Source organism: Selaginella moellendorffii, unplaced genomic scaffold (assembly GCF_000143415.4).
Source record: "Selaginella moellendorffii unplaced genomic scaffold, v1.0 SELMOscaffold_23, whole genome shotgun sequence".
Lineage (NCBI taxonomy): Eukaryota > Viridiplantae > Streptophyta > Lycopodiopsida > Selaginellales > Selaginellaceae > Selaginella > Selaginella moellendorffii.
In genome coordinates this window covers 1,131,769-1,157,627 of record NW_003314284.1, presented here as the reverse complement: position 1 = coordinate 1,157,627, position 25,859 = coordinate 1,131,769, and the positions used below count along the sequence as shown (strand labels likewise).

General features: G+C 51.5%; 13 protein-coding genes across 14 annotated transcripts; 9 read left to right on the top strand and 4 right to left on the bottom strand.

The window, feature by feature from the left end:
• Window positions 1-85: 85 nt before the first annotated feature.
• On the top strand, window positions 86-1,366 carry LOC9655946. Its single transcript, XM_002974043.2, has 3 exons — window positions 86-890; window positions 961-1,130; window positions 1,207-1,366. Exons 1-3 carry the CDS (start codon window positions 183-185, stop codon window positions 1,310-1,312), a joined length of 984 nt encoding a protein of 327 aa, XP_002974089.2. The 5' UTR covers window positions 86-182; the 3' UTR covers window positions 1,313-1,366.
• LOC9655945 (pentatricopeptide repeat-containing protein At1g09900) lies at window positions 1,268-3,077 on the bottom strand. Its single transcript, XM_002973842.2, has one exon. It carries the CDS (start codon window positions 2,999-3,001, stop codon window positions 1,490-1,492), a length of 1,512 nt encoding a protein of 503 aa, XP_002973888.2. The 5' UTR covers window positions 3,002-3,077; the 3' UTR covers window positions 1,268-1,489.
• On the bottom strand, window positions 3,053-5,037 carry LOC112347664. Its single transcript, XM_024678914.1, has 11 exons — window positions 4,929-5,037; window positions 4,822-4,877; window positions 4,648-4,772; window positions 4,490-4,584; window positions 4,225-4,415; window positions 3,988-4,161; window positions 3,701-3,910; window positions 3,490-3,643; window positions 3,382-3,436; window positions 3,269-3,328; window positions 3,053-3,187 (listed from the first exon to the last, which is right to left on the bottom strand). The coding sequence occupies exons 1-11, from the start codon at window positions 4,983-4,985 to the stop codon at window positions 3,114-3,116; spliced, it is 1,251 nt and encodes a 416-aa protein (XP_024534682.1). The 5' UTR covers window positions 4,986-5,037; the 3' UTR covers window positions 3,053-3,113.
• On the bottom strand, window positions 5,035-6,813 carry LOC9656681 (S-adenosylmethionine carrier 1, chloroplastic/mitochondrial). Its single transcript, XM_024678915.1, has 12 exons — window positions 6,676-6,813; window positions 6,546-6,623; window positions 6,400-6,482; window positions 6,234-6,310; window positions 6,088-6,178; window positions 5,980-6,033; window positions 5,831-5,926; window positions 5,676-5,765; window positions 5,567-5,618; window positions 5,449-5,510; window positions 5,312-5,392; window positions 5,035-5,264 (listed from the first exon to the last, which is right to left on the bottom strand). The coding sequence occupies exons 1-12, from the start codon at window positions 6,689-6,691 to the stop codon at window positions 5,112-5,114; spliced, it is 933 nt and encodes a 310-aa protein (XP_024534683.1). The 5' UTR covers window positions 6,692-6,813; the 3' UTR covers window positions 5,035-5,111.
• A 19-nt stretch (window positions 6,814-6,832) lies between these two features.
• On the top strand, window positions 6,833-8,923 carry LOC9656680 (cytoplasmic tRNA 2-thiolation protein 1). Its single transcript, XM_002974042.2, has 10 exons — window positions 6,833-6,995; window positions 7,051-7,165; window positions 7,218-7,360; window positions 7,440-7,559; window positions 7,637-7,749; window positions 7,822-7,955; window positions 8,012-8,078; window positions 8,131-8,242; window positions 8,306-8,499; window positions 8,560-8,923. Exons 1-9 carry the CDS (start codon window positions 6,927-6,929, stop codon window positions 8,480-8,482), a joined length of 1,050 nt encoding a protein of 349 aa, XP_002974088.1. The 5' UTR covers window positions 6,833-6,926; the 3' UTR covers window positions 8,483-8,499; window positions 8,560-8,923.
• Window positions 8,924-9,065: 142 nt separating this feature from the next.
• LOC9656679 (O-fucosyltransferase 7) lies at window positions 9,066-11,881 on the top strand. 2 transcript variants are annotated; one of them, XM_024678913.1, is made up of 11 exons: window positions 9,066-9,712; window positions 9,803-9,866; window positions 9,947-10,017; window positions 10,078-10,166; window positions 10,241-10,421; window positions 10,476-10,604; window positions 10,659-10,792; window positions 10,854-11,067; window positions 11,136-11,320; window positions 11,406-11,498; window positions 11,595-11,881. In XM_024678913.1, the coding sequence occupies exons 1-11, from the start codon at window positions 9,413-9,415 to the stop codon at window positions 11,794-11,796; spliced, it is 1,662 nt and encodes a 553-aa protein (XP_024534681.1). In that variant the 5' UTR covers window positions 9,066-9,412; the 3' UTR covers window positions 11,797-11,881. The 2 variants fall into 2 exon arrangements, with proteins under 2 accessions (XP_024534681.1, XP_024534680.1); XM_024678912.1 differs by having other exon boundaries at window positions 9,947-10,166.
• A 224-nt stretch (window positions 11,882-12,105) lies between these two features.
• LOC9656678 (endoplasmic reticulum oxidoreductin-2) lies at window positions 12,106-14,402 on the top strand. The gene is made up of 9 exons (XM_002974040.2): window positions 12,106-12,557; window positions 12,633-12,764; window positions 12,824-13,079; window positions 13,125-13,235; window positions 13,306-13,424; window positions 13,514-13,618; window positions 13,691-13,890; window positions 13,964-14,075; window positions 14,150-14,402. The coding sequence occupies exons 1-9, from the start codon at window positions 12,357-12,359 to the stop codon at window positions 14,276-14,278; spliced, it is 1,365 nt and encodes a 454-aa protein (XP_002974086.2). The 5' UTR covers window positions 12,106-12,356; the 3' UTR covers window positions 14,279-14,402.
• Window positions 14,403-14,466: 64 nt separating this feature from the next.
• LOC112347668 (IQ and AAA domain-containing protein 1-like) lies at window positions 14,467-15,419 on the top strand. The gene is made up of 7 exons (XM_024678929.1): window positions 14,467-14,561; window positions 14,644-14,734; window positions 14,815-14,889; window positions 14,949-15,026; window positions 15,081-15,134; window positions 15,203-15,301; window positions 15,359-15,419. The coding sequence occupies exons 1-7, from the start codon at window positions 14,551-14,553 to the stop codon at window positions 15,374-15,376; spliced, it is 426 nt and encodes a 141-aa protein (XP_024534697.1). The 5' UTR covers window positions 14,467-14,550; the 3' UTR covers window positions 15,377-15,419.
• A 123-nt stretch (window positions 15,420-15,542) lies between these two features.
• LOC9656677 (IQ and AAA domain-containing protein 1) lies at window positions 15,543-18,455 on the top strand. The gene is made up of 11 exons (XM_002974039.2): window positions 15,543-15,576; window positions 15,636-15,698; window positions 15,796-15,882; window positions 15,944-16,008; window positions 16,060-16,631; window positions 16,685-17,041; window positions 17,094-17,216; window positions 17,265-17,429; window positions 17,487-17,630; window positions 17,694-18,017; window positions 18,113-18,455. The coding sequence occupies exons 2-11, from the start codon at window positions 15,685-15,687 to the stop codon at window positions 18,188-18,190; spliced, it is 1,929 nt and encodes a 642-aa protein (XP_002974085.2). The 5' UTR covers window positions 15,543-15,576; window positions 15,636-15,684; the 3' UTR covers window positions 18,191-18,455.
• Window positions 18,456-18,482: 27 nt separating this feature from the next.
• LOC9656676 (class V chitinase) lies at window positions 18,483-19,589 on the top strand. The gene has a single exon (XM_002974038.1). It carries the CDS (start codon window positions 18,483-18,485, stop codon window positions 19,587-19,589), a length of 1,107 nt encoding a protein of 368 aa, XP_002974084.1.
• Window positions 19,590-20,104: 515 nt separating this feature from the next.
• On the top strand, window positions 20,105-21,519 carry LOC9655944 (class V chitinase). Its single transcript, XM_024679053.1, has 2 exons — window positions 20,105-20,762; window positions 20,810-21,519. Exons 1-2 carry the CDS (start codon window positions 20,105-20,107, stop codon window positions 21,517-21,519), a joined length of 1,368 nt encoding a protein of 455 aa, XP_024534821.1.
• Window positions 21,520-21,524: 5 nt separating this feature from the next.
• On the top strand, window positions 21,525-22,439 carry LOC112347644 (tail-anchored protein insertion receptor WRB-like). Its single transcript, XM_024678851.1, has 7 exons — window positions 21,525-21,634; window positions 21,693-21,772; window positions 21,836-21,906; window positions 21,965-22,023; window positions 22,073-22,154; window positions 22,205-22,257; window positions 22,309-22,439. Exons 1-7 carry the CDS (start codon window positions 21,554-21,556, stop codon window positions 22,378-22,380), a joined length of 498 nt encoding a protein of 165 aa, XP_024534619.1. The 5' UTR covers window positions 21,525-21,553; the 3' UTR covers window positions 22,381-22,439.
• On the bottom strand, window positions 22,378-25,312 carry LOC9656675. The gene is made up of 3 exons (XM_002973840.2): window positions 24,243-25,312; window positions 23,530-24,191; window positions 22,378-23,478 (listed from the first exon to the last, which is right to left on the bottom strand). Exons 1-3 carry the CDS (start codon window positions 25,283-25,285, stop codon window positions 22,463-22,465), a joined length of 2,721 nt encoding a protein of 906 aa, XP_002973886.2. The 5' UTR covers window positions 25,286-25,312; the 3' UTR covers window positions 22,378-22,462.
• Between the last annotated feature and the right edge of the window lie 547 nt (window positions 25,313-25,859).

Below are 25,859 nucleotides of genomic sequence, written 5' to 3'. Positions count from 1 at the left end.
GTGATTAAATTGATAGTGAATCGTCTTTTTCACGTGACTGTAATGAGCTGGCCAATCCGCCGCGTGTCATACTCTTGATGGTACACGTGTCACGCGCGATGGTGAGGGAATATTTTGCCTTTGCCCTCCTCTCACCGCCATAGCCGCGGCGAGGCGAGACGACGAAGCTGGGGCAATCGACAATGCTGCTCAGGACCTCCTCCACGCCGGCGCTTGGATCCTGCGATCTCGCGGAAGCAGTGGAAGGTGAGAGGGCTAGGATCGCTGGATTCGCGTCACCGGCGGCGAGCTCTTGCTGCTCTAGCCGGGAGCTCGATCGCGCGCTCTCGGTCAGGAGGATCCAGTCGGAGAGCGATCTCTCGGCAGTGAGATCCCTGGGGCCGCCATGCATTTCGGCGAATACTGGCGATAGCGGCGGCCATGGCCGCCTCCGCAATGGCTCTCGAAGATCAATGCCGCCGCTCAAGCGCCACTCCTCGCTCCCCGCTGGGGCCGGTTCCGCGCTGGATTCCTTCTTGGACGAGTTGAAAGCGCCAGTGCCAGAAGAATCGGTGCTCCTTGGGAGCGACTGTGAAGAAGAACGATGTAGCATCTCTGGGTGCTTTGGAGGGAATGGAGGATCGTCATTGTCTAGCAGCACCATCAACCATTGGAGCTCACTGGAGCTTCCAGTGAATTCTCTCCAGGATTTCAACGAGCTCCATGCAATGTCCATCGCGGGAGGATTTGGAATTGGTGGTGGTGGTGGGCTTGGAACCATCACCGGCGGTGGTGGCGGTGGTGGCAACCGCGATCGCCCATACAGCATGGACGCTCACTACCGGCGGCTACTCGCGGAAGATCCGGGCAATTCTCTCTTGCTCAGGAACTATGCTAGATATTTGTACGAGGTACGTATGGTCCCAAGATTTTTTCTTCTCTCTCCGCGTGATTAGCTTCTAAGCTTCTCGTTATTTCCAGAAGCGAGATCTTCCAAGAGCCGAGGAGCTGTACGAGCGAGCCATCCTTGCGAGCCCCGACGATGCAGAGCTCCGCGCCCAGTATGCTAGACTCATCTGGGAGTTTCGGAGGGACGAGGAGCGAGCTGCGAGTTACTTCGAGCAAGCTGCCCAGGCCTCGCCAGACGACTGGTAACAAGCTCGAGCTCTGTTTTTGTTTCTCTTTTCTTACGCTGTTCTTCTTTTTCTCTTGTTTGTTCTTCCGCAGCTCCGTGCTGGGTGCTTATGCGGCGTTTATGTGGGACGTTGACGAAGATGAAGAGCCAAAGAACCACGCAATGCCTGTCCATTCTGCCATAGTCTCGGCAGCATAAAGTGGTGGTAGTGTTCTTTGCTATGATCGATCTAATAAATCGTAACTTGGTCTCCAGAGAACTAGCTCAAGTCCGCTTTCTCGCAATGAAAGTCCTGTCCAGAGCTTTCGATCGGTGTCCCGGAGTTTTTCGGGGTTTCTGGTGGAGAAACTCGCGTCCTGGGAGCTTGATCAAGTCTCAGAAGTTGATCGAAGTCTCGAGCTTCCATTTCTGAAAGGCCGCCCTGTCCAGGAGCCTCTTCTTCACCGACAAGAGCAGCGCCTCAAACGCGACGACGTCCGTGATACGCCCCTTGTCTCTGATGCTGGTCAGGAGATCGTTGGCCATGTCGAGCTTATCAATCTTGCAAAGCCCATCGAAGACCAAGCTGTAAGTCACCGCGTTTGGAGTGCAGCCATCCTCCAGCATCCTCTTCACAAGCCGGCACGCCTCCACCATCTTCCCCGCCTTGCACAGCCCGGTCACCAGCACGGTGTAAGTCACAACGTCGGGCTTGCAACCCCGCGACACCATCTTCTCGAGCAGCGCAAAGCCTTTGTCGACGTCCCCGCACCGGCACAGCCCGTCGATGATGGTGCTGTAAGTCACCACGTCCGGCGCACAGCCATGCTCGAGCATGCTGCTCAGGAGCTCGCGAGCTCGGTCCAGATCCTGGGCCTTGCAGTAGCCGTCCACCAGAGTATTGAAAGCCACCACGCTCGCGCAGCAGTCCTTCCGCCCGATCATCTCCTGGAGCAGCTCGTCGGCCTTGCGGAGGTTGGACGACTTGCAAAGCCCGTTGATGAGGATGCTGTACGTGAAAGTGTCCGGCGAGCAGCCAGCGCGCTGCTTCATCTCCTCGAGAAAGCCGTAAGCGCGGTCGATCTCCCCGGACTTGCAGAAGCCGTGGATGATTGCGTTGTAAGTCTGGGTATCCGGCGTGGTGGTCATTCCTTGCATCACAAGCACGGCCTCTCCACTCCGGCCAGCGCTCGAGAGCCCGTTGATGAGAGTGTTGTAAGTGACGAGGTTTGCAGCGAAGCCACTCCTTTCCATCTCGTCGAGGACTTGCTGGGCTTCGTCGAGCCTCCCGGCCTTGCAGAGACCGGCTATCAGTGTGTTGAAAGTCACCACGTCCGGCTTGCAAGCTCCATCTTTCATGTTCTTGACGACCTCCATCGCCTCTGGAACTTTGCCCGACTTACACAGCGCGTGGACGAAGAAGTTGTACATGGAAGGAGTGGGAGCCATGCCTGGCTGCTGCTCCATCTCGCGCAGCAAATCCATGGCGGCCTGGAGCTCCCCGGCCAGGCAGTGCGCTCGGACGAGAACAAAGTACGTGTAGTTGTCGAAGAGTGGCGGCGATGGAGGAGACGAAGAGGAGCTTGCCACCGCCATTTCTTCCTTGTAGATCCTGAAAGCCTCCCTGTGTCTACCGCCAGAGACTAGAGCCTCGAGGAGCTTGTTGTAAGTGAAACTGGTGTGGGAGAAGCCCACCTCCGGCCTGGCCACGAATCGGAAGAAGACGCTCGCTAGATCGGCCTCTTTCTTGAGCTGTTCCAGCACGCCCGCGACGAGCCTGGGGCTGCGGAGGACGCGCGCGCAGCCGTTGCTCTGCCGGCCCCATTCCAGCAGCCGCTGCTCGTTCTTGTGCGATCGGAGGAGGCGCACGAGCTGGACTGTGGCGATTGGGATGCTGGGAGGGAGCATGGCGCTGGGATCAGCGGAGAATCATACCTGGTGGGAATCGCCATGCGCTAGAACCCTAGAAATTCTTACATGAATTGCTTGGGAAAAATTACATTCTTTCTTCCTTTAAGCGTTAAATGCTGGGTAGAGCAAAGGCTGGAAATGATCTAGCGACGAATTCTTTGTGTCGATCACTCCACTGTTTCACTGCAAGGAAAGAAGAAGAAGAACCAACGCGATCAAACCAAAATCCTCAAAAGAAACATGACAAGAAAGAGTTTTTAGAACCTGCTTCATCGTTGCTCTTTGGCTCTTTAACAGTGGCCGCTCTTTCGATCAGCTTGGGCACTAGAACCAAGATGGTTTGAGCATGGTGAAGAGGAAAACCAAGCCATACATACCATTCTTTTCGCTGGTGGCATTCACCAATAACGCAGGCAGATTCGTGCTAGTCAGCTGCAAATTTTTCGAGCAAAGTTAGCTCTGATTCTCGTGAAGAGTTCTTTTACCATGGCAGCTAGCTCCGTGGCGAGCGTAGCCGGATCGACGGAGGCCAGGCGCTTGTTGTACGCTGGGGTGTAAGTCTTGCCATCGTAGCCGGCCAGAGAGAGGAAGGCACATTGCTGAGGGCTCAACTTGGTGATCTCTGGAAGAACACCGGAGCTGGAAAAAGGAAACGATGAGATTTTTTTTCCAGGAGAATTCGTTCTTGTCACGTACCTGTCAACCGTGACGAGCACAAGAGCTGCTGGGGAGACAAGCTTTGGCACAGCGGCTTTCTGTGTGTTGAAAAATCTCGTGGCTCCAAAGCTCGCATTCCAGAGAACTCCCTCTTCTGGAAAGACCGATGCTTTGATCACGGCCTCGTTCTTGGAGAGGATGGAGTCCGGTCCAGCGACGATTACATGAGAGTCTTTGATGTGGAGTACGCTGAGCAAAGGAAGAACAAATAAAACAGCTTTTGGAGTGAGAATTTTGCTGCAAGCAAACCTGAGAGACGACCATACCGAGCTGTTAGAGGCAGAGCTCCACTCGCAACGATTGCAGGAGCAGCAAGAGCGGCGATTGCGTCTTTCAGAGCCTTCTCATCGGCGAAAGCTTTTCCACCAACGATCAAGGCCGAGCGATCGTAGTCCGCAGCAATGAAAGGAGTGTTCTCTGGGAGCTCCAACGCTTTGGTCCTGAAGTGATGTTTTCCATAAGCAAATGAAGAGAAAAAACTGATCTTTCTTAGCTTAACTTACTTGTGTGCGGATGCAACGTAGATGGAAAGCGCAGAGTCTCCCCTTTCAACAGTGGAGCACAGTGTGTTTCTCAAAATCCCCGCAGCCGAAGGATTGTCACAGACTGCTCGAACTTTAACATGCTTGGACGATGCTCCAATGGAACCATCTTGCACAAACAGCTTGCTGCAAGAGGAAAGGTGTTGAGCCACCTAGCACACGATCGTTCCAGCAAGGTTGGAGCAAACAATGAAAGCAAAAATCAAAGAAAGATCCTCTTTGGTACCTCCTTGAATAGCTTGTTAAACTGTGCCTTGCTGATCTCACTAGCGCCGGTGGAGTAGCTTCCACGGGCAAAAATCTTGGATCCAGAGATAGAGTCTGGAATAGTGATTCTTGCTAGCTGAAAAGCAAATAACCGAGCAGCCTAGAACTGTGACTTGCCTTGTGGACGAGCACCATGATCCTGGAGCTCCGAGTCCTTGAGATTGTCATACACATCTCCAGACGGTGGGATAGCCTTGGCTGAAAGCGCCCAGTTCAAAGTATAGCTCAATCCAACCCTCTCCCTGGAACACAGTCATCACCGAAAAACCCGATTTTCCCGCTATCAAAAACCTTGGGAAGGCGATCGTCTCCACTCCAGCTTCTTTCATAGCAAGAACCCGCGAAAACTGGAACACAAGATCTTCTCAGCGAGTTCCAAGAACCAAGTTTGCGCTTACCGAGCGGTGTCGCCATACATTCCATACGTAGCGCCTAACCCCACGACTCGCCAGCATCTTCCGAACCCGCAACGGAGGTTATGCCTATTTCTTTTCTTTTTGCCTCTTTCCCTTGAAACGAGTCAGTTTCAATTGCGCAAAAAATTTCCATCCTTTACAAAGTAAAACGGAATGGACCTGAGGTTAGAGCTCCTTTGTTCGGGGAAAATTGTTGCTGGTTGTTGTTTTGATCACTTTCTTCTGGTGGGACTGCTCCAGGACCTGCTTGGTTTTTTCCAGGACTCCAAAGAAAATGGAGCCTCCGATGCCAATCCACATCACTCGCGGACCGATTCCCTGCGTAAATAGTTTGTTTTCTAACTCCAAGAAGCATTAGAGCTTACTTTGGTGAGTGCTCCAGCTCCTTCTTCTTGGACGATCTTCTGGACGCAATCGACTATGCCTTTGTATGCGTTTGATTTTCCCTGGAGGATTTGCAAAGTCCATGATTTCAAGTCCTTGAAGTCGCCGAAAAGCTTACCTGGATCATGAGGCGTGTTTTGATAACGTCCAGGGGCGTAGTCAAGGCACCCGTTAATGCCCCTGGAAAGACGTCTCAGAACAAAAAAGTAGAAGGAAACACGAAAGATCTTGCTCACCAGCAAAGGCTCCGACAAGAGCTGTTTCGGAGTCATAGAGATCTCGTCTGGCCTGAGAGACAACAACGAAAGATTAAGCTGCTTAACTCGTAACTCATAAGTAATTTACCATCTTTTTGTAGCCGATCTTAAGTTGCTCGTAAATGCAAAACTGGATCGCGTCGAAAGGCAGGTCTCGCAACAAGAAGGAACCAAATCCCTGCACCGGGGAACCACAGTTTTCTTATGATAGCGACTTCAATCGTAAAATATTAAATATTTTACCGCATAGAGGCCCCGGAAACCTTCGTTGCTCACAATACTCCGGACAGCTATGTGAGCCCTTGGAAACTCACGAGTTTGCATCCTTTGTTTCACCACCTGAGATGTAAACGAAGAAGAAAATATTGGAAAGATTGATTTCTTCGCGTTACCTCGGTGGGCACACGGACGAGCGACGCTGCAAGTCCTCCGGTAGCACCAGCAGTCTGTGGAGGAGGAAAACTTGAGAGGTAAAAGAAGAAGCAAGCTTGCAAGCTTACCAAGTGAGCGATGGAACTTAAATGATCTGGAAGGCATTCTTCCAGCTTCCGTTTCACAGGCTCGTAAACTCCAACAAAAATCGCGGACGCCCTGAAGAAAACCACGAAGCCAAATCATTCCAGTTTTCCAGTAAAGATTTTCTTACGGTAGAACTCCCAGGAGATTCCCTGCTAAACCCGAATACAGGCCTTTTAGCACGATCTTCCCGCTCGTTCGAGCAGCCTGTTTGGTACATGCATTGAATGAAAAGAGAAAAAAAGTAAGGCATGTAGGAGTGAAGTAGAAAAAAAAACAAAGAGATTAGAGCTTTCCTGCAGTCGAGTTTTGATAGTGTCAATCGGATAGAGCACGGTTTCAACGACAACTCCAGCAGTGGCTCCAGCAATCGCTCCCTCTTTTCAAAGAGAGAAAAATATAAAGGTAAACGAAGGATTGAAAAAAAAAGAGCTTCACACACCTATGATAACTTGAGCGAAATTGATTTGCTTTCTCGAAGGAATCGCGGTCGTGGCTGCTCCAGCGCGCGTTTCGATAGCTGGAAACACAAAACCAGAATTAGAGCTCCTTCTCGGCCGTCGAGCACTCACATTTCGATTCTTCCATGGCGTCTTGGATAATCCAAGGCGCGCCGCTCCAATGCCCCAATCCTGTGAAGCGCCGGGCCCGGATTTGTCACGGATTGACCTAAAATCCGTGAGAGAGGGAATGGAAGCGCGCAAGAGCGCGCACGGGGAGTCCGCGAAGAGAACCAAGCCCTTGTGGTTTTGGGTTTTAAACAGATGGGGTAAAGATTCAACGGATATGCCGCTCTCATTTTAGGGTTCCTTCGATCGATCGAATGGTGCGCCAGTGCGAGCACTGCGGGGAGAGGCGCCAGGCGCTGCGACGGCCAAAGACTGGACACAAGGTGAAATTTCGATCATATTTCTCGCCAAGGTGTTGATTGCGAGGCGATCGTCCAGGTTTGCCGAGAATGCTTCTTTCAATTGCTCGAGGATGAAGTTCACGAGACGATCACGCAAAATCAGCTGTTCAAGAAGGGGGAGAGGGTCGCAATCGCAGCTTCTGGCGGCAAAGGTAGAGAGTTTTAGTCCATCTTTTCTAGCTCACTGTTTATTCCTTCTTCTAGATTCTACTGTGCTTGCGCACATTCTCTCGGAGCTTAATACGAGGCACGACTATGGACTGGATCTCTTCTTGTTGTCCATCGACGAGGGAATTTCCGGGTATCGGGATGACTCCCTCGAGACTGTCAAGCGAAACGAAGTCCAGGTAGATTTTCACCATGTCCATTTTTTCTTGCGTTCTTACGTAAGTTTCTTTTGTTCTTTTGTTTTGCTCTCTCTTGCAGTATGGCATTCCTCTGAAGGTCTTGTCCTACAAAGAGCTTTACGGGTGGACCATGGATGAAATCGTCAAAGAGATTGGACGCAAGAACAACTGCACCTTCTGCGGTGTATTCCGGCGACAGGTAGATCCTTTTTTGTTTTTCTATCTCTCTCTCTCTCTCTCTCCAAAGCTACAGAGACTTGGCTCGTTTTTTCGCAGGCCTTGGACAGAGGAGCGGCTCTGATGAAGGCTGACAAAATGGCAACCGGGCACAACGCGGATGATATGGCTGAGACAATTTTGCTCAATCTGTTACGAGGCGACATTGCTCGGTATGTTTAGCAGCTCCACTTTCGTTCCGTTTTCTCGTTCATTCCAAGAGAACTTGACTATTGCCAGGACAGCTTAAGTCGATGTACCGCTATAATGACAGGTGAAGAGGGTGCATTACCACGGTGCAAGCCTTTCAAGTACACATACGAGAAAGAGATCGTCATGTATGCGTACTTCAAGAAGCTTGACTATTTCTCTACAGAATGTGAGGATTTTCCTTCAGCAGTAGTTCGAAAGTAACCAGCGTACTTTGGCTTGCAGGTATTTACTCGCCGAACGCCTACCGAGGGTATGCCCGAGACTTTATCAAGGACTTGGAGGCTATCAGGTCATGGACTTTACCATTTTTCCTTTGTCACTGCTCACTCTGGACTATTCAGACCTCGGGCGATAGTTGACATAATTAAGTCTGGAGAGGACTTTAGAATTTCATCCACTGCTAGGATGCCAGTCCAAGGCGTTTGCTCTCGGTGTGGATACATTTCTAGCCAGGTAAGTGTCTTTTTTTTCCTTCTTTCAAGCAACTATCTATATCACGCTTTAAAATTTTCGCAGAAACTATGCAAGGCATGTGTACTGCTCGATGGTTTAAATCGCGGACTTCCAAGGCTGGGCATTAGCAGAACTCGAGGCATCAAGAGTACAAAGGGCGTCGCAGACATTGACGAGAAATCAACGGTGGCGGAGGCTGGTGGCAACGGATTTTCCAAAAAACTAAGCCTGGAATTCTGAGAGTCATGTGACGGGAGGTACGTACTTTGTAAATCTCGGACTTCTATACTCTTTCTACTTGGTCATGTTGATTGCAGTGCAAACTAGTGAAAACTAAGAAGAAGAAGATGAAGAAGCACGACGCAGCTTTGATCGTCCGGATCGAAATCGATGACAAACCAATCTAGAGACGTGATCCTCGCATCCAAAATGACGATGATGAAATCAAACGGACAGAGCCGAGAGGAAGCTAGGATTGAATCGTATCGTCCTAGAGTTCATCATCAAGCACACCAGGAAAAAAGGAGAGAAAAAAAACGATCTTGTGAAAGTCCTTTGGCGATGGTGGCGATGGTGGCCAGCGATTGACGAAGATGGGCGAAGGAAAAATGGCGTCGGGGGTTCGAATCCCAGTCGCGAGAGAAAGTATGCTATTTTAATATTTTCAGTGTGTAGAGTGAAGTGTGTGTAGTAGCATGGACCGTTTCCAGAGTGAGCCCTCCCTTGGTAGTACTTTGATGAGAGAGAGAAAGAGGAGTTCTAGCGCGCCTGGATCATTCGCTATAGCTCGCCCCCACGCCGCGTGATGATTGAGGACGATGATTCTTGCTGCTAGATCGCATGGCGCGGCGTGGCATTCTTTGGCGCCGGCGCGAGCGCCGCTAGCGACAAATGTAGATTGAGCTTGTTCTTCCTCTCCTCGCTCTTCTTTCTTCGATGCGCCCGCTCGCCGCCGCCGCCGGGGCGATCGCCCGGGGCTGGATTAGGTCTGCTGCCTCGCATCTTTCTTTCGTCCTCCTCGCAAGGTTTTAGGCGAGCGGAATTTCGGAGAGCGATGGGAGGAGAGCTCCTGGCGTGATGGCACGGGGCAATGGATCGGTCGTAGCAGCGGCGTCTCTAGACATAGAATGGATGATCCTCTCCTTTTTGTGACGAGCAGGAATAGCAGCGATGACGATTGCGAAGATCCGGCGCCTTTCTTCCACGGGGCCGGTTGCGCGATTGGTCTGGATTGCCGCCTATCTCAGCGTCACGCTCGCGGCTCTCATGTCGACCTATTTCTTCCCAGCGCTCCATTCCCTGCTCCTGGCCAGCAAGGAGCAGCGATTTCCAGCCGCGATTGGGGATCTTGGCGGGGCGCAGCAGCAGCAAATTCATGGCCGCGATCCCATGAAGTGGACGTGGGAGGAGGCTCCTCTCCATTTCTTTCGAGGAACAAAGCAGGATTCGAGCTCCAGTCTTGACAAGAAGGTAAGCTAAACGAAATTTGGTTGTGCTTGTTCTTGATTAAAAGTTTCTCTCTTTGTTTTGCCTTTTGTGTGCTGGTTGGATGGATTTTAGCTGTGGAAGCACCCACCAAACCGGGGATTTGTGCCTTGCGTGTTGCCGAGCCGGAAGTATAAAGGTTTGTGTCAATCAATTCCAATTGTTTAAAGAAGCACGAGTTGATGGTGGGGGGTCTTTGTTTTTATTGTGCACTCGCAGCTAGCAAGGGGCCATCAAGAGGCTTCTTGGTCGTCCAGAGCAATGGGGGATTGAATCAGATGCGCGCAGGGGTAATGTCATATTGCTGGGAACTGGTCACTTGTTTTGACAGCTTTGTTTTTTCATGCCAGATTTGTGACATGGTAGCAGTAGCGAGAATTTTGAACGCAACCCTCGTCATCCCGGAGCTGGACAAGCGTTCCTTTTGGCAGGATTCTAGGTGAGGGAAAATTTTCGTGCTTGACTAGTGCTTCAAGAACGCGTCCACGAATTTTCTTTTTTGGTTTCGTGCAGCAAATTTTCAGACATCTTTAATGAGGACTACTTCATAGAGGCACTAGAGCAGGATGTAGATATCGTCAGGAAGCTGCCCAAGGAGGTTGCCGACCTTCCGAAGTCTCGCAAGCAGTTTAGGAGCTGGTCCAACGTGAAGTATTACGAGGAAGAAATTGCTCCCTTGTTCGACGAATACCAGGTATGCTTCTCATTCAATCAACCAAACCGGTTCCGCAACCTCTGTTCAATCCAGGTTATTCGTGCGGTGAAGTCGGACTCGCGGCTAGCGAACAACGGTTTGCCGGCTGACATACAAAAGCTCCGGTGTCGAGTTCACTATGACGCGCTTCGTTTCTCCTCTCGCATAGAGGAATTCGGAAAGGCAGGCTGAGTCGAGTTTGCTAGATTGTGATCTAAGTCGTGTGCTGTCGAGCAGATGCTCGTGGACAGGATGAGGATGCACGGACCGTATATTGCTTTGCATCTTCGCTACGAGAAGGATATGCTAGCCTTCAGCGGCTGTACGCATGGGCTTACTCAAGACGAGTCAGATGAGCTTGCAGATATACGGTACGATTAAGAATTCTCCTTTTCGTGAGAAAATTGTTTTAATCCGGCATTTTTGCCCCAGGGAGAGCACAGCCCATTGGAAGGTAAAGATTATAAATGCCACGGAGCAGCGAGCCAAGGGCTTCTGTCCTTTAACACCCAAAGAAGTTGGCATTTTCTTGCAAGCGCTAGGATACCCTTCGGCGACCCGAATTTACGTTGCGGCAGGAGAGATATATGGTGGGAACGAGCGAATGCAGGAGCTACAGGCACGGTTTCCAAACTTGATGAGAAAGGTAATCTACATTCTTGCGTTTTCTTTTTAGTTCTTCCTGTGTTCTTATATATATTTTTTGTGGAATAGGAAACAGTTGCTACGCCGGCCGCGCTCGCACAATTCTCGAGGCATGCATCGCAAATGGCGGCTTTGGACTACATCATGTCAGTCGAGGCTGACGTCTTCGTGCCATCCTACTCGGGAAACATGGCCCGTGCAGTGGAAGGCCACAGGAGGTATCTCGGTCACCGAAAGACGATAATACCAGACAGGCAAGTTGGCCGCGCGTAAAGCTTCTCGTGAGCAAAATCCTTCTGACGGGCTTTGGTGCTTTTTCTCTTTTCCGTGTTTCACCAGGAAAGCGCTGGTCGATCTGATAGGCAAGACCGAAAGTGGTGTGCTCGAGGACTCGGAGCTGTCAAAGAGGATCATAGACATCCACAAGCGCAGGTTTGGATAAAAGATCTCACCACTTGCTACTCCCTCTTTTCGCTTTCGTTCCTGGGCTTTTGATGAAAGCTTTTTCTCTCGTCTCTTTTTTCGTAGGCAAGGCGCTCCTAGGAAACGAAAAGGCCCTGTCGTGGGTAGCAAAGGCAAGGACCGCTTCCGGACCGAGGAAGCGTTCTACACGAATCCTCTCCCGGACTGCCTGTGCAATAAGAACTCCGACGACGACAACGCTAGCTCGCAACAACACACAAACTACACAATCGACGCTGTAAGTAATCACCACCCCCAACTCGAATAGAAGTAAGTGCCAATGTTTTTTGTTCCTTCTCTCTTTCCTTTCGAGAGAGAAACCATTGAAAAGAACAGAGAATTTTGATGATCAATCTCTTCGAACCTTAGCTCTTGTTTGGCGGCCAGGGATAAAATTTAATCGAAAGTTATGATGCACAACCATGGATAGTTTGAGTTTGATTTTTCTTCCATGGTTGGAAGTTTCTTCCAAAATGGAGGCTTGGAGGAATTAAACGTTTGGCAGGACGCGCCATTGTGTCCACGTGGCGTGCTCTCACTGGACTGCCACTTCATGAGCTCGAGGGTTTGGTTTTTTCTCATTCAAACACGCGCATTTTTTTGTTATGGAAGTCTTCCATCGTATCGCAGCGCCACAGGGAGGTGAGCGAAGGGACTGGCGCATCGATTTGTCAGGAATTCCATGTCGCGAGGAGCGCTAATCGAGGCGATCGCCGTGTCTAGTTGCGTGATTCACAGCATTGCTGTCGTCGCCGACGCTGGTGAGTGATCTGTGGCGCAATATAAGGCGGTGCTGGGATCTGGGAGTGGCATTCTGGGGGAATTGGCATGGGATCGGCCGAGAATGGGCAGGATCATCACGAGGAGCTGGAGGCTAGGGGAAAGAAGCGGAGGAAGGGTTTGCGCCGCCGGCTATGGAGTTGGGCGGTGCTGGCGGCGCTGGTGGCGATCTTCGCAATGAGCGTGACTGGGACGTCTCCTTCGTTTTTCAACTACAGGGCGTACTTCCCGTGCCCTTGGCCGCATCACGTAAGTTCTTTCCAGAGAATGCTGGAAAAATTCTTCTCTTCTTTCATTCTCACTGCAAGAATTTTTTGCGTATAGAATTCGCAGAAGCTCTCTGGAGTTGTGGAAGACTGCCAGTGTGACTACAAAACCGTGGACACCATCAACGAGGAAGTTGTTTTCCCTGCGCTCCAGAGCCTTGTAAAGAAGCCATTCTTTCGATACTTCAAGGTGATCGATCGCTACTTTCGTTGTTCTTCCTTGTTTTTCTTACGTTCTTCTCGTCCCAGGTGAAACTTTGGTGCGATTGCCCGTTCTGGCCGGACGATGGTATGTGCCATCTCCGCGACTGTAGCGTTTGCGAGTGCCCGGAGAACGAGTTCCCCGAGACTTTCAAACGGCCGAGTGGCCAACTTTCGCCAGCGGATCCAAAGTGTCAAGAAGGAAAGCCACAGGCCACTGTGGACAGAACGCTAGACAACCAAGCTTTCCATGGCTGGACCGAAGCTGACAATCCCTGGACGTATGACAACGAAACAGACAATGGTATGTGTAGCACCACTGCTTTCATCTCACTCGCTTTCTTTCCAGCGGAGATGACGTACGTAAATCTCGTGCTGAATCCCGAGAGATACACTGGCTACATCGGTGCATCGGCTCACCGCATCTGGGACACGATCTACAAGATGAACTGTTTCAAAGGTACAAAAGTTCGTTTGTTTACTCAGGTCGCTCCAAATGCTCTGATTGTTTTCTGTTTTGATTTTGATAGACGCGCACAAGGATGTCTGCACGGAGAGGCGGATCCTCTACAAGCTGATATCCGGTTTGCATTCCTCTATCTCTGTCCATATAGCATCCGATTATTTATTGGATGAATCCACAAACCACGTACGTAGTTTCTTTTTTCTTTATTCTAACGCACTTCTCGCATCAAACAGAACGTTTCACACTGGTTTTTGTATTGTTTCTCTCTGCAGTGGGGGCCGAATTACACTCTCCTTCATGAGCGTGTGGTGCAATACCCCGACCGTGTGAAGAACCTCTATTTCGTCTATCTCTTCGTGCTTCGAGCAGTAAACAAGGTAAAGTGTTTTTCTTGTTTCAAAACTTGCCAGAGGTTTTTTATTTCTATCGTGGATTGTCTGACCGAGTAGGCCTCCGCGTTTCTTGCTCAAGCCGAGTACAGCACTGGCAACACGATCGAGGACGCCACAACGCAGTTGCTGATTAAGGACTTGGTCACAAGCCAGCGGCTGCTAAACTTGTGCCCGGTTCCTTTCGACGAGGCTCAGCTGAGAAGCGTGGATGGAGGCGAGCTCAAAAGCCATATCCAAGAGCACTTCCGGAAAATCAGGTTTGATCGTCTTTTCTCTGCGTGTTTTGCGTTGCTTGGCGATCCTGACCATCGTTGTTTTCTTTCTCCGCAGTGCTCTTATGGACTGTGTCGGGTGTGAAAAATGCCGCCTGTGGGGAAAACTCCAGACACTTGGTCTAGGCACCGCCCTCAAGATTTTGTTCTCGGAAGAAACGCCGCATTCGGTATAAACTTCCTTCTTCCTCTCTCTTTTGTTGTCAAGAACATAGAACTTACGCTCTTTTCTTCTTCCTCGCAGCTCAATCTCCAAAGAAACGAAGTGATCGCGTTGATCAATCTCCTCTCTAGACTGTCAGAGTCTCTAAAGTTTGTGAACGATTCGCTACTCCAGAACAAAGTCAAGGGCCTGGGCTCGCGCGATATGTGAGCTCTCGCTCCCTCTGGAGCAGCGCGAACGAATTCTAAGAGGACAAGAGAAAAAATTTTGGGCACTACCTAGAACTGGAATTTTATCAAAGCTAACAAATAAACACCGTTAAACTTTTAAACTAGCTCTTAAAGGAAAACGCAATTAACTGCCACGTGTGCCCTAATCGCCCGGGGCCAGGGGTTAGTTGTGGCAAAGCCCTTTCGCTCGAGCAAACTTTCTCGTCTCCGCCGCGATTTCTCCTCCATTTTCTCTGGCGCCTCGCGGATCCAATGTCTCACGTGTAAGTTTTCCATCTAGAACAAGAAAGAAACGCAAGAAAGAGAAGCAAGAAAGAATGAAAGACTTCTGTGACTTTGCCGCAGAACGTATGATAATCTGTGGGAGGACGCAATGCGGGAGCTCGTGTCTGTTTTGAAGCTGGAAGTTCCCACTTACACATTCCAGGGACCTCAGGTAGCTTCCCCTTTCCCTTCGCTACATTCTAGCAGCTTTGCATCGCTCTTTCTCAGTCTTTCTTTCTTTCTTGCCGCAAGAACCTGGTGGACTATTGTCGGATTTACGTCAAGTACTCGAAAGCTTACAAGCTTCTCGAGGAATGCTCCGACATGGTTGTGCTCTCTCATTTCTTTTTCTCTTTGGTTGCGCTGCTAAAGTAAACTCTTTCTAGCTAGTCCATCCTCAAAAACGCATGGACTGCATGAAGACGCTCGAGGCAGTGGTCGGAAGGATACTGGAGATCAAGCACGTAAGTTCGAGGTGTTTTTGGGACGCTAACTTTTCAAAGAGTTGTGATTTTCAGTGGATGGTGCATTTGAACACTGGAAAGGAAGTCATCAATCTTGAAGACACCTTGGTAGAAACGCTTTTTTCTTCTTCATCTCTCTCTCTCTCTTTTCCTTGATCGTTTCCTTTTGCTTTCAGGTGAACATGACGTTGTCTCCAGACACTGTAGAGATCATTCCTCCGCGGCACCTAGTGAATGACAATGCCAAAAATCTCGAAATCCGGGAGAAGTTTCTGGTTCGTTTTTGAGAGGTTTTGTAGTCTCAAAGTCGCTCTTAACCAGCTACTCGCTAGCTGTCCAGCATAAAGTGATGGAGAAGCACCGAGCCGAGAAAGAGCTCGAGGAACAAGCCAGGAAAGAGGCCGAAGAGAAGAGGAGAAAGGAAGGGGAAGAGGCCAAAGCTCTGGAGCAAGTGTTCGAAGAAGAGGAAGAGAAGGAGGAAGTGGTGGATCCATTCAAAGACTTTCCATTCCCGCCGTATACTCCAGAGCAGGCAATCGCGCTATTGCAGGTTAGTGGCTGTTTTCTATGATTTTGTTCTTGAATTAACTTGCATTTTCTTTGATCAAGTGTCTAGGCTAATGAACGGGGGAGGCAAGCACGAGAGCGTGTCAATCAGATGGCAAAAACACGGTCCTTTTCCCTCCCTTGTTTTTTATTTTTTAATCTCTCTCTCTCTCTCTCTCTCTCTCGTTTTTCTTCTGGTTTTGATTTCTCGTTTCTTCTACAGCACTGTGCAAGAAGAAGCTTTGAAGAAGCAACAAGCTGGACACGAACCATTGTCTTCGGAAGCTGCTGCCATTAGAATGCAATCTGCGTATCCTTTTCCATCTATCGAGAGTTATTTTCTTACACGTCTTTTCTTAACTCCACCAAAGTGCTCGAGGCTTTCTCTTTCGCTGCCGAGTCAAGCATGATGCAAACAATGAGATGTCATTACTTAGTACGTAAGGAATTCTTTACCCAGGCAGATACTAATTCTCTTTGCATGCAGATATAAATCCTTTTGCTCGCTCCGCTGCTCAAGACGCGGCTTTTGGACGCCTCAGGGAGATACAGCTCAAGAGACGAAGCATCCAGCTTCTAAACTATGACGAATATCTGGACGCAATGAGGATAGCGAAGGAGCAGCTCATCGACCTCGAGGGCCAAGAGATGAGGGAGATCATCCAAGAGAGCATAAACAAGTGGCTGAACGACCACCGCGACCCGGATACAGGCTTTTTCCCTCCGTTTCCAAAGGCAGCCGATGGAGGCAGCAAGTATATTGTGCAGCCGCCACCCAAGCTCGGCTTCCATGTCGAGGAGAAGAAAGGCAAGAAGGAGGATAAGAAAGAAGGGAAGAAAAAGAAGGCCAAAGGTCCTCCAGTTCCTCCTCATCCAGTTCTTCCAGAAGAAGATCCGGAGAAGCCACCATCCTGTCCGAAGTTTTTCCTTCGGCACGTCCGAGAGTGCCTGGAACTCTACACTCGCAACTGGCACGACAAGGATAACTCTGCCGAGTTAACTCAAAAGCACGACATGGAGATGCTCAAGTCACACCTCCGGCCCATGGTCTTTGAACAGGTAGAGCCGATCTTTACTTCTTTTCTATTCGGTGTTTGACGTTGAGCTCACAGATTCGACTCGAAGTTGACGAAACTACGAGAGCAATCTTAGACAAGGTCAAGCAAAAGATAGTTGCGGAGCTCAAAGCTGCTCGAAAGAAGCAAAAAGGAGACGCGGCCAAGCCCGAGAAGAAAGAAGCCAAGAAGGACGACGCCGACGAGGCGGCGCCACCTCCAAAGAAGAAGCCAAAGAAACTCAAGGACACATCGGCTCAAAGAACTATCGAGTCTTTGTATGCCGAGCTCGCCAAGGCCGGCATCATCCAAGCTTATCCCAAGAGGGACTTCTCCGAGTTCGTGGCAACGGACAGCTTCTTTGGGACCAACTTCGAAATGGATCCCGTTGGATTGGATCCTTCCATGTCTCAGGTATGCTCACAAGTTCCATTTTCTCAAAAAGATTTCTATCGCTGTGACACAGGTGAAGAGGCTGGCTATGGAGTACTGTGTCTTCCCTTTGGTCAGTGACTTCGTCCATGAGCATGCACCTTTCATCAAGTCAGTCCTTCTCTACGGTGGAAGCCTCAATGGGAAGAAGCTCTTGGTAAGCTTTTTCTTCTTTTTCTCCTTGACTGAGCAGTAGTTTCTGTAGGTCCATGCAGCATGTCGAACGGCGGGAGCTACGTACATAAATCTCTCGCCGGAAGTTACAGACGGACAGTATCCAGGAAAACAAGCCACCAAAATGTTGCAAATGGCTTTCAAGATTGCGAGAGTCATGGCACCATCCATAGTTCACGTCGACGGGGTTGAAAAGGTGAAAACTCGTTCAAGTTTTGAGCTTGGATGAAGAAACACCTGTTTTCCCTTGCAGCTTTTTGTCACTGACAAGAAAAAGCTCAAGACTTATGGTTTGAAAGATAAGGCAAACCGATACAAGAAGCCTCTCTTGAAGGAAGTCCAAGGCATTAGGCCAGGCGATCGTGTGATGTTCGTAGGAACATCTTCGAGTCCTCAGGTAATTGTTTTCGTGTCAAACGCAAAAGTTCGGTTTTGATGATCTTTGTTTTACTTCGATCAGGACTCGCCAGGAAAGCCTCCGGCACTGGCCAACTTCTTCAACAAGCGGATCTACGTTCCATATCCCGACCATGGCTGCCGGTCATCGCTTTGGCGAGCTCTGATCGAGAGACACGGTGGTCGCGTCACGGACCGCTTCAACCTCTCCACCATCTCTCACGTCTCCGAGGGCTACAGCTCGGGAATGATCGAGCAGTTTTGCAAGGCGGTCCTGACCGAGAAGCGCAAGCGCAAGGTGAAGAGCAAGCCTCTGGTGATCGACGAGTTCACGACGCTCATCTACGACACGAAACCCGTGGATCCAGAGGTGCATCAAGTACTCAGGGTGAGCAACCTCTCATTCTAGTTCTTCCGAAGTTCTTTCTCATTCTAGTTCTTCCGAGGTTCTTCCAAAGTTCTCATAAAAATCTGGTTTTGCAGGAATGGGCCAAGCCGAAAGCGGTAGATCCAGCCGCTGCGCAAGATCCCAAAGCAGCAAAAGGCGGCAAGAAGAAGTGATGCAAGAGGTTCTTTGTTTCGTATCTCTTTTTTTCTTCTCGATTAGTTACCAAACGATGTTTATTGCGAGAACTTAGCTCTCAAAGTTCTTGTGAGTTTCGCAAAGTTTTTTCCAAGGATAAGATTGTAAAGGCGAGGTTTTTGACCGGGCCGAAGTCAAATCCTTCTGGACAAACGCGCTTGTGAGAGCGCTCCATTTTTTTCTACGTCGCAAGAAAGACGAAGGCTTCCTTTCCATATAAAAAAGTAAGCCTGTTCCTCCAAATCTTTGTCCCTGCCTCGAAGAAAAACCATGGCGATCGCTCCTCGCAGCATTCTCCCCCTCCTCCTCTGCGTTCTCATTGCTTCCTTCCACTCGTCCTCGTCCAGCGACGTCAAATTGGGCTACTGGCTGGCATCGCGCCCAATCGTCTCGTCCGCCAATCTCCACCTCTACACACACCTCACATACGCCTTCGCGCAGCTGGATCCCTCCTTCCAGATCTCCCCCCAGCCCGACGACAATGGCAACATCGCCCAATTCACGCCCGCCGCGCGCGCGCTCAATCCCGCCATCGTCACGCTCATCGCAATCGGCGGCGGCGGATCCAACAGCACCCGCTTCGCGGAGATGGCCGCCGCCCCATCCTCCCGCGCCACATTCATCAACAGCTCCATCGCCCTTGCGCGCGCCAATGGATTCCACGGCCTCGACCTCGACTGGGAGTTCCCCCAGTCCCAGCGCGAGATGTCCGACCTCGCCGCCCTCTGGACCGAGTGGAGGGCCGCCATCCAAGCCGAGGCCACCGCCACGAGCCGCGCGGCACTCCTCCTCACCGCGGCGGTATACTACCGCGCCACGGTACAGAACGTGGGCGCTGGCACCTACCCGGTCGACGCGGTCAACGCAAACCTTGACTGGGTTGGACTCATGGCGTTTGACTACCACGGCGCGTGGAATCCCACCACGGTCGGGCCGCATACCGCGCTGTACAACCCGGACAGTAGCGTCAACACCGACGCCGGCGTCACGTCGTGGCTTGGCCAGGGGCTCCGCGCGGACAGGGCCGTACTTGGGCTGGCCATGTACGGCCGGTCGTGGATCCTGGCCAGTAACGAGTCAACGGGCATTGGTGCCGCGGCGGTAGGGGTGCCGGCCGACAGCACGCCGTTCTTCCGGGACATCGTCAGCTTCATCCGCGACAACAATGCCACCGCGGTGTACGACAACACGACCGTCACGGCCTACTGCTTTGGCGGCGGTGTGTGGATTGGATTCGATAGCCCGGTGTCCATCGCCACCAAGGTGGAGTACCTCAAGAGCAGGGCTTTGAAGGGCTATTTCTTTTGGACGGCGGGCTATGATTCTAGCACCGGGGCTCTCGCCAATGCTGCCTCGGCGACGCTGGATTCACGGTAGCTCTTTCGAGAGGATTGGAAAGATCTTCGATTGATCGATCGATCGCTCATGGATTTGACTTGAGTGTATAGAGACGATTCGGGTAGCTCTTTCGAGAGGATTGGAGAGATCTTTGATTGATCGATAGCTCATGGATTTGAGCGTGTGTAGAGACATTCTTTTACACAAATTCTACTTTGGCTTCTTCTTCTTTGTCTTCGCCATGACCGAAGCTTGGTAACGCTTGGGTGTTTTTGCTGGAGTGCACGTCACTTTCTCCTTCCAATCATCGAGAATTATGCTATGCTCCACTAGAAAAGCTCCACAAATTTACTAAAAGAGCCAAGACTTGATTCATCGTCGTGGAAGTTTTGCTACGCTGTGTAAAAGTCAGCGAAAGTTTCACGAGTTGATCGTGGTGGATCTTCCACTAGTCCATCGGAGAAGACCTCTTACCAGTTGCGTGCGCTGATTTGCTCCTCTCCGGCTATAAATTCTCTCGACACGATCACGATCCAGAAAGTCTAGAGAACGAGATGGAAAGGAGAAGCTTGGCCTCGATCTTCCTCGCTTTCCTCGTTGTCGCCAGTGATCACTACGCTGCAGTCTCGGCATTCCCGGCCCAAGATCCTTGGAGAAAGAATGATCCCTGGAACTGGCACTATTTCCCCAGGAACACCAAGGTGGTGAGGGTGGCCTACTGGCCGGCATACTCCGCCGATCAGTACCCGGCCTCGTCCATCGACTCCACGCTCTTCACGCACCTCAACTACGCCTTCGCCAATCTCAACGCCAGCGACAACACCGTCGTCCCCGACGATGCCGCGCGGATCGCCGCCTTCTCGCGCACCGTCAAGTCCCGCAACCCGTCGCTCAAGACGCTCCTCTCCATCGGCGGCGGTGGAGCCGATCCAAAGCCCTTCTCCGCAATGGCGTCCAAGGCCTCGTCCCGCACGGCATTCATCTGGAGCTCCATCGCGCTGGCGCGATCAAACGCCTTCGATGGGCTGGATCTCGACTGGGAATTCCCGCAGAACCAGACCGACATGGACAACCTGGGCACCCTCTTCGCCGAGTGGAGATTCGCCGCGGCCGCGGAGGCCGGCCACTCGGGCCGTCCGCGCCTGCTGCTTACCGCCGCGGTATACTACTCGGGCACCATCAGGTACGAACTCACACCGCGCGGTACCGCAAGTTACGCATTGACTGCTCTTTGACTTTTTCCAGGTTCGTGGGAGGAGGAACGTACCCCACGAAATCGATCAACGCCAACCTTGACTGGGTCGGGCTCATGGCGTTTGACTACCACGGCAGCTGGGAGCCGACTGTGACCGGCGCCCATACCGCGCTGTACGACCCGAAGAGTGACGTCAACACCGCCGCCGGTGTCGCGCGGTGGATGGCGGCGGGGCTGAGGCCGGACAAGGGAGTGCTCGGCCTGGCAATGTATGGCCACTCGTGGATTCTCAGTGACCCCAGCGCCAAGGCTGGAATCGGGGCCCCGGCAAAGAGTCCCGGGCCGGGCGACGCGACGCCAGTGTTTGCCGGCATCGTGGCGACTGTTAGCGGCGACGACAAGGCGACGGTGGTGTATGACAATGTGACCGTCACGGCCTACGCGCAAGTTGGAAGCTTGTGGATTGGATTCGACAACGAGGAATCCATCCGGAACAAGGTGGGCTTCTTGCGCAGCAAAGGGATGAGAGGATACTTCTTCTGGACGGCCAGTTTCGATAGCGGCAATGGGACGCTCTCTCGCGCGGGTTTGTCTTTCTCCTTTTGTTTGTTCTTGATCCTTTGCTCATCGTTTGCGCTTGTCTTTTACTTTAGCTGCGGCAGCGCTGGGACACTGAGATCCAAGACGAAAGAGGAGGAAAACGAGAGAGATTTTGCTCATGAGCTTGTAGAAATTACCATTGAGGAAGATGATGGAATAAAGTATCTACTGTGAGATTCTAGGGTTTTAGGGTTCCAAGGGAGGGAAGATGATCGATTGTAGTGCCGCGCCCGTGGCGGTCTTCTTGGCCGTCTTGATCCTGCAGCTCGCAATGCAATTCCTCCACCAGGTGTGTGGCAATCGCTCTGTTGTTGTGTCTGTCCAATGCGGCGATTGTTTTGCTCCAGGCGAGCAAATCGAGCCAGCAAGAAGCTAGGGTCGTGTCTGAGATAAGGAGTTTGCTTCGGGAAGCGAATGCCTTGGCAGGGTAAGATCTTTCGCTGCGATTTTTCTTGAGCGGGAATTTTGTTTTTTGTTGCTTGGAGCTCAGGCCATCGACCTTCGCTCAATCTGCCAAGCTAAGGCGCGCGGCCAATGCGAAAGAGAAGGAGCTCTCGCAGAGTAAGATCAAGGGAATGTGATCGAGTCGCTCATACAGTGAAATCGTTTTTTCTACCAGTAAGGATAGAGGCCAAGGGAAAGAATGCGTCGACAAAATTGGTGCTCTTCGTCGTGAAGGTATGGAGTGCTTGCGAAGATTTTGCTTAGCTCCAACACTGCTTTTCAGGCCTGCTTCTACTGCGCTTTTGTCTGGTGGTTTTGGCAAACTCCCGTGGCATCGGTACCAGCGCATCTCGTGCAACCCTTTGGTTCGTATCTTGCTTTGCTTACTTTGCTTCTTCACTCTCGGCTTTTGTAGGAAAAGTTTTGAGTTTCCCATCCAAGGTTTCGGAGGCACAGTCGCTTGTACAGGTCTGGAAAAGTCTGTGGAGAAAGAAATCTAAAACCATTGATGTTCTGCAGATTGGTATTCTCCCCTGGCTTGTGCTAAGCACACGCGTGAGCTTGTCTATAGCGAACGCTGTTCTCAAGTAACGGTGTCAAGAGGTGTATAAATTTCGGAAGAACATAGAAGAAAAAATCAGCTTTTCTGATGATCAGCTTACTGGCTTTCGAACTAAAACGCAACGCACTTGTCAGGCTCACCCGTGACGAAGTCCACCACGACAGTCTCAGTGATGTTACACGGCAGCACATCTTGCCTCAGGCTCGCTCCGGCAGCTTTCAGCCCCTTCAGCGACGCTACCTGGTTGAAGAGGTTGATGACAGGGAGCTTGGAAGCCGACGGTAGTCTTTGCAGAGGCAGCAGCTTCCAGAAATCGTCTGTCATCAGTGGCACCTCAAAGTCGCTCCTCTTGTGCTCCACAACGTTGTCCGACGAGTTGATGTGCGCGCCGGGCTCCATATGGTTCGTGGAGAAGCTGGTCTGGTTGGGAAAGTTGGGATACAGGGTCACATATCCTCGCAGGTACATCATATCAATGAGGAACTTCTTCCAGGAGGCTTGCCACCCGTTTGTCCGCGAGCGTGGGATCTGCACGGGATTTTGCTTCGCATCTGCCGTGTACCGGGTCCCCATGTAGTGGTAGAACTCTCGCCAGTGCCGTGGGAAGAAGAGAGCGCCCCAGCTGCAGGGGAGCTGATGCAAGTATGGTGTGTTGGGATAGATCGCCTTGAAGAAGTCAGTGGCATTCCAGCGTGGTCGCTCCTTCACGACTTCCACAACTCTCGGTGTGTACAGGGAGATGGAGTTGAGCTCGGCCACCTCTGCGGTGCTGTAGTGGTAGACGAGGACTGCGTACTTGAGCCACATGAAGTAGAATGGCGAGACTTCGATGTCATCCTCGAGCAGGAGGCCGAAGTCATCGTCCGAGGCCGGATACCAGCTTTCGCTCACGGCCCGTATGAGTCCGCCTTGGATTATCCTGCGGCGGATGGTGACTTCGCCGTGTGGCCACTCGAAGCTGTGGACGATCTTCAGCGTTTCCGCGTCGACCGCACTGTCAATGCTGAAAGTTAGATGGATCTCGTCGCCGACGTAGTATGCACTGGCGAGTGCTCCCAGCAGACGCTTCAGCGAGCGAGGTCTGTTTTGCGTGATGATGCTTATCGAGATTCTCATCGTGTTCCATTCTGTAGGTATAGCAAGTCAGTGAAAGTTCCCGAGAAGCTTAAGTAGCTTACGTTGAAGAGCGGATGTTTTCACGTCGGCTATCCACAGTGCATGTTCGATGGCGCGTCGGGGAAGCTGTAAGACGGTGGTGTTTGCTTGGAAAGCAGCCAAAGCTATGGCATCACGGACGTCGGGTACCAAGTCTGCGACACTGATAATAATCGCCGGTGAGTGAATTCTTATCAAGCCTTTCATGGCTGCGAGGACCTCATGAAAGACCTGCGTGTTGGAATTTCCAGACGAGACGAAACTGATGTCCAAGTCGAACATCTTGAACCGGCGGTCGTGGCAACTGTTTGACGACCACCCGAGCATGAGAGCCGCTTCTTCGCAGGGACAGTAAGGTCCTCCCGACACTACGACGTAGGCCTTCTTTCCTGGGATGCTCCGGAAGCGCAGAATAAGTGGAGCCAGGTCCAGGATCTCTCCCAGGGAATGCGCATAGAAGAAAACATCACACTGCTGTGGAAACATCGCGGCCCACTGTGTCACGTAGCCGCGGGTCAGTGCGCTCCACCACTGGCGATCACGGAGCTGGACTATATCCTTGTGGATGACGGTGGTCTCGGAGACGTAAGCCAGGCGGTGCTCGCTATCACCCCAAGTATCTCGGTCGTCCGGATCGATTGGAACCACGTAAGAATGGACTCCAAGGTACTTTTGCAGCTGGTAACTAACCATCAACGCTCGGGTTAGCCGATGGAATTCACAGGGCAGAGTTCACCTTAAATGAAGATCTTCTCCGGTGCTGAAAGTCAGTGGGGACTCGAGAAAGAGGGCTTTGACGAGGTTCGCTGGAAGGAACCAGGAGCTTGACAGGAAATCAACCTGCAGTATCCGGTCAACAATGATTCTATAGGCGGGGTCGGGGATATAGAGTCCGGCTTCCTTGGACCCGGGTTTCCGGTAGCTCGGGAAGCTGAAGTCCTTTTGCCTGAAGGGAAGGATACGTCCGATGCTTCCGAGAAGTGAATTGTGGTACCGGACCGTGCCCGCTATGTACGAGAAAATCTCCAGGACTTTCTTACCGGGGATCATATCATCGTCCAGGATATACACAAAGTTGGCGCCTTCCGCTTGCAAAGCCAGCTGAAACCTTCCGAAGTACTTGAAGTCGTACGTGGAGGTCATGAAGTGGATCCGGGAATCGTTGTAGGCCTCGACAGTGCTCCTCAGGTGGCTCTCGTTCGGGCTTCCAAACGCGAGCACCCACAAGCTGTGGAAAGGCAGCGTCTGGCGGAGCAGCGAATCCAGTTGCGAGCACAGTGTTCTCCGCTTGAAGTGGTTAAGGATGACAGTGACCTTGGGCCTGGTCCGCGACGATGACGACGGCAAGATCATGAGCTCGGACAGTGTCTCGCATCCCCGGGTGGAGTTTTGGAAGGCGACAATCTCCTCGTAGAGCTGCGTCTTGATCCGGACCAGGTTGGTATCGTTTGATACTTTCTGCGCGAAGCTTATCTCCTCGTAAACGCACAGGCTCTTCTTCAAATCCTCTGTGCCGCCGCCGAGCTGCTGCTCCGGGAAGAATTTCTTGGTGAGCTTCGAGCTCCATGCACTCCGCGGTAAGTCCATGGCCGAGGGGATCATAAAGTAGAGCAGGAATGTGGCATACGCCGCGAACACGAACTGGAGGCATGTCAATCCGGCGGTGACTTTGAAGCTCCTGGCAGCAACCGGCTTGCGAGCTTTACCTTGGAACTCCGCGGCCAGCAAGCAGCTGTCGATGGTATGCTCTCTCCCGGCGCTAAAGTTTGCTCCAGCCATGGTTCATATCTCCCTTCTTCTCACTAAAAGGGGGAACTTACAGGAGCTTGCGGAGGAGATCTACCGGCATCCTGCATTGCGATTGTTCGAGCTCGCGCGCTTGGCTGCTCGAGTGGCCTCTCCGGATCTTCTCCAAGGCAAGTGATGTCTGTTACCTAAGGAACGGGACTTTATCGTTATAAAGCGATGGTTTTCATGCAGGGACAAGAAAAGCAACCAGGCCACAGGCCGGAAGAACAAAAAAAAATGCGTTTTCTCGTTCTCCCGAGACGGAAGAAGCGGTGGAACACACTTGAGTTGCTCAAAACTGAAGCACAGGCTGCCGTGTATCAGGGGTTTGGCATTTTACTTCGTGTTTGGTCACGGATCTGACGATTCCATATTGCTTTCTCATGTGACGCCACAGAGAGAGACGCGTTTGTTCTTACTCCGGCACTGAGAGAGACGCGTTTGTGCTTGCTCCGGCACTGAGAGAGACGCGTTTGTTCTTGCTCCGGCACCGAGAGAGACAGAGATGGAGGTCGGGAGCTCGAATCGCTTGTACGCTCGGAGAAAGAAGGTCGCGGGCTCGAAT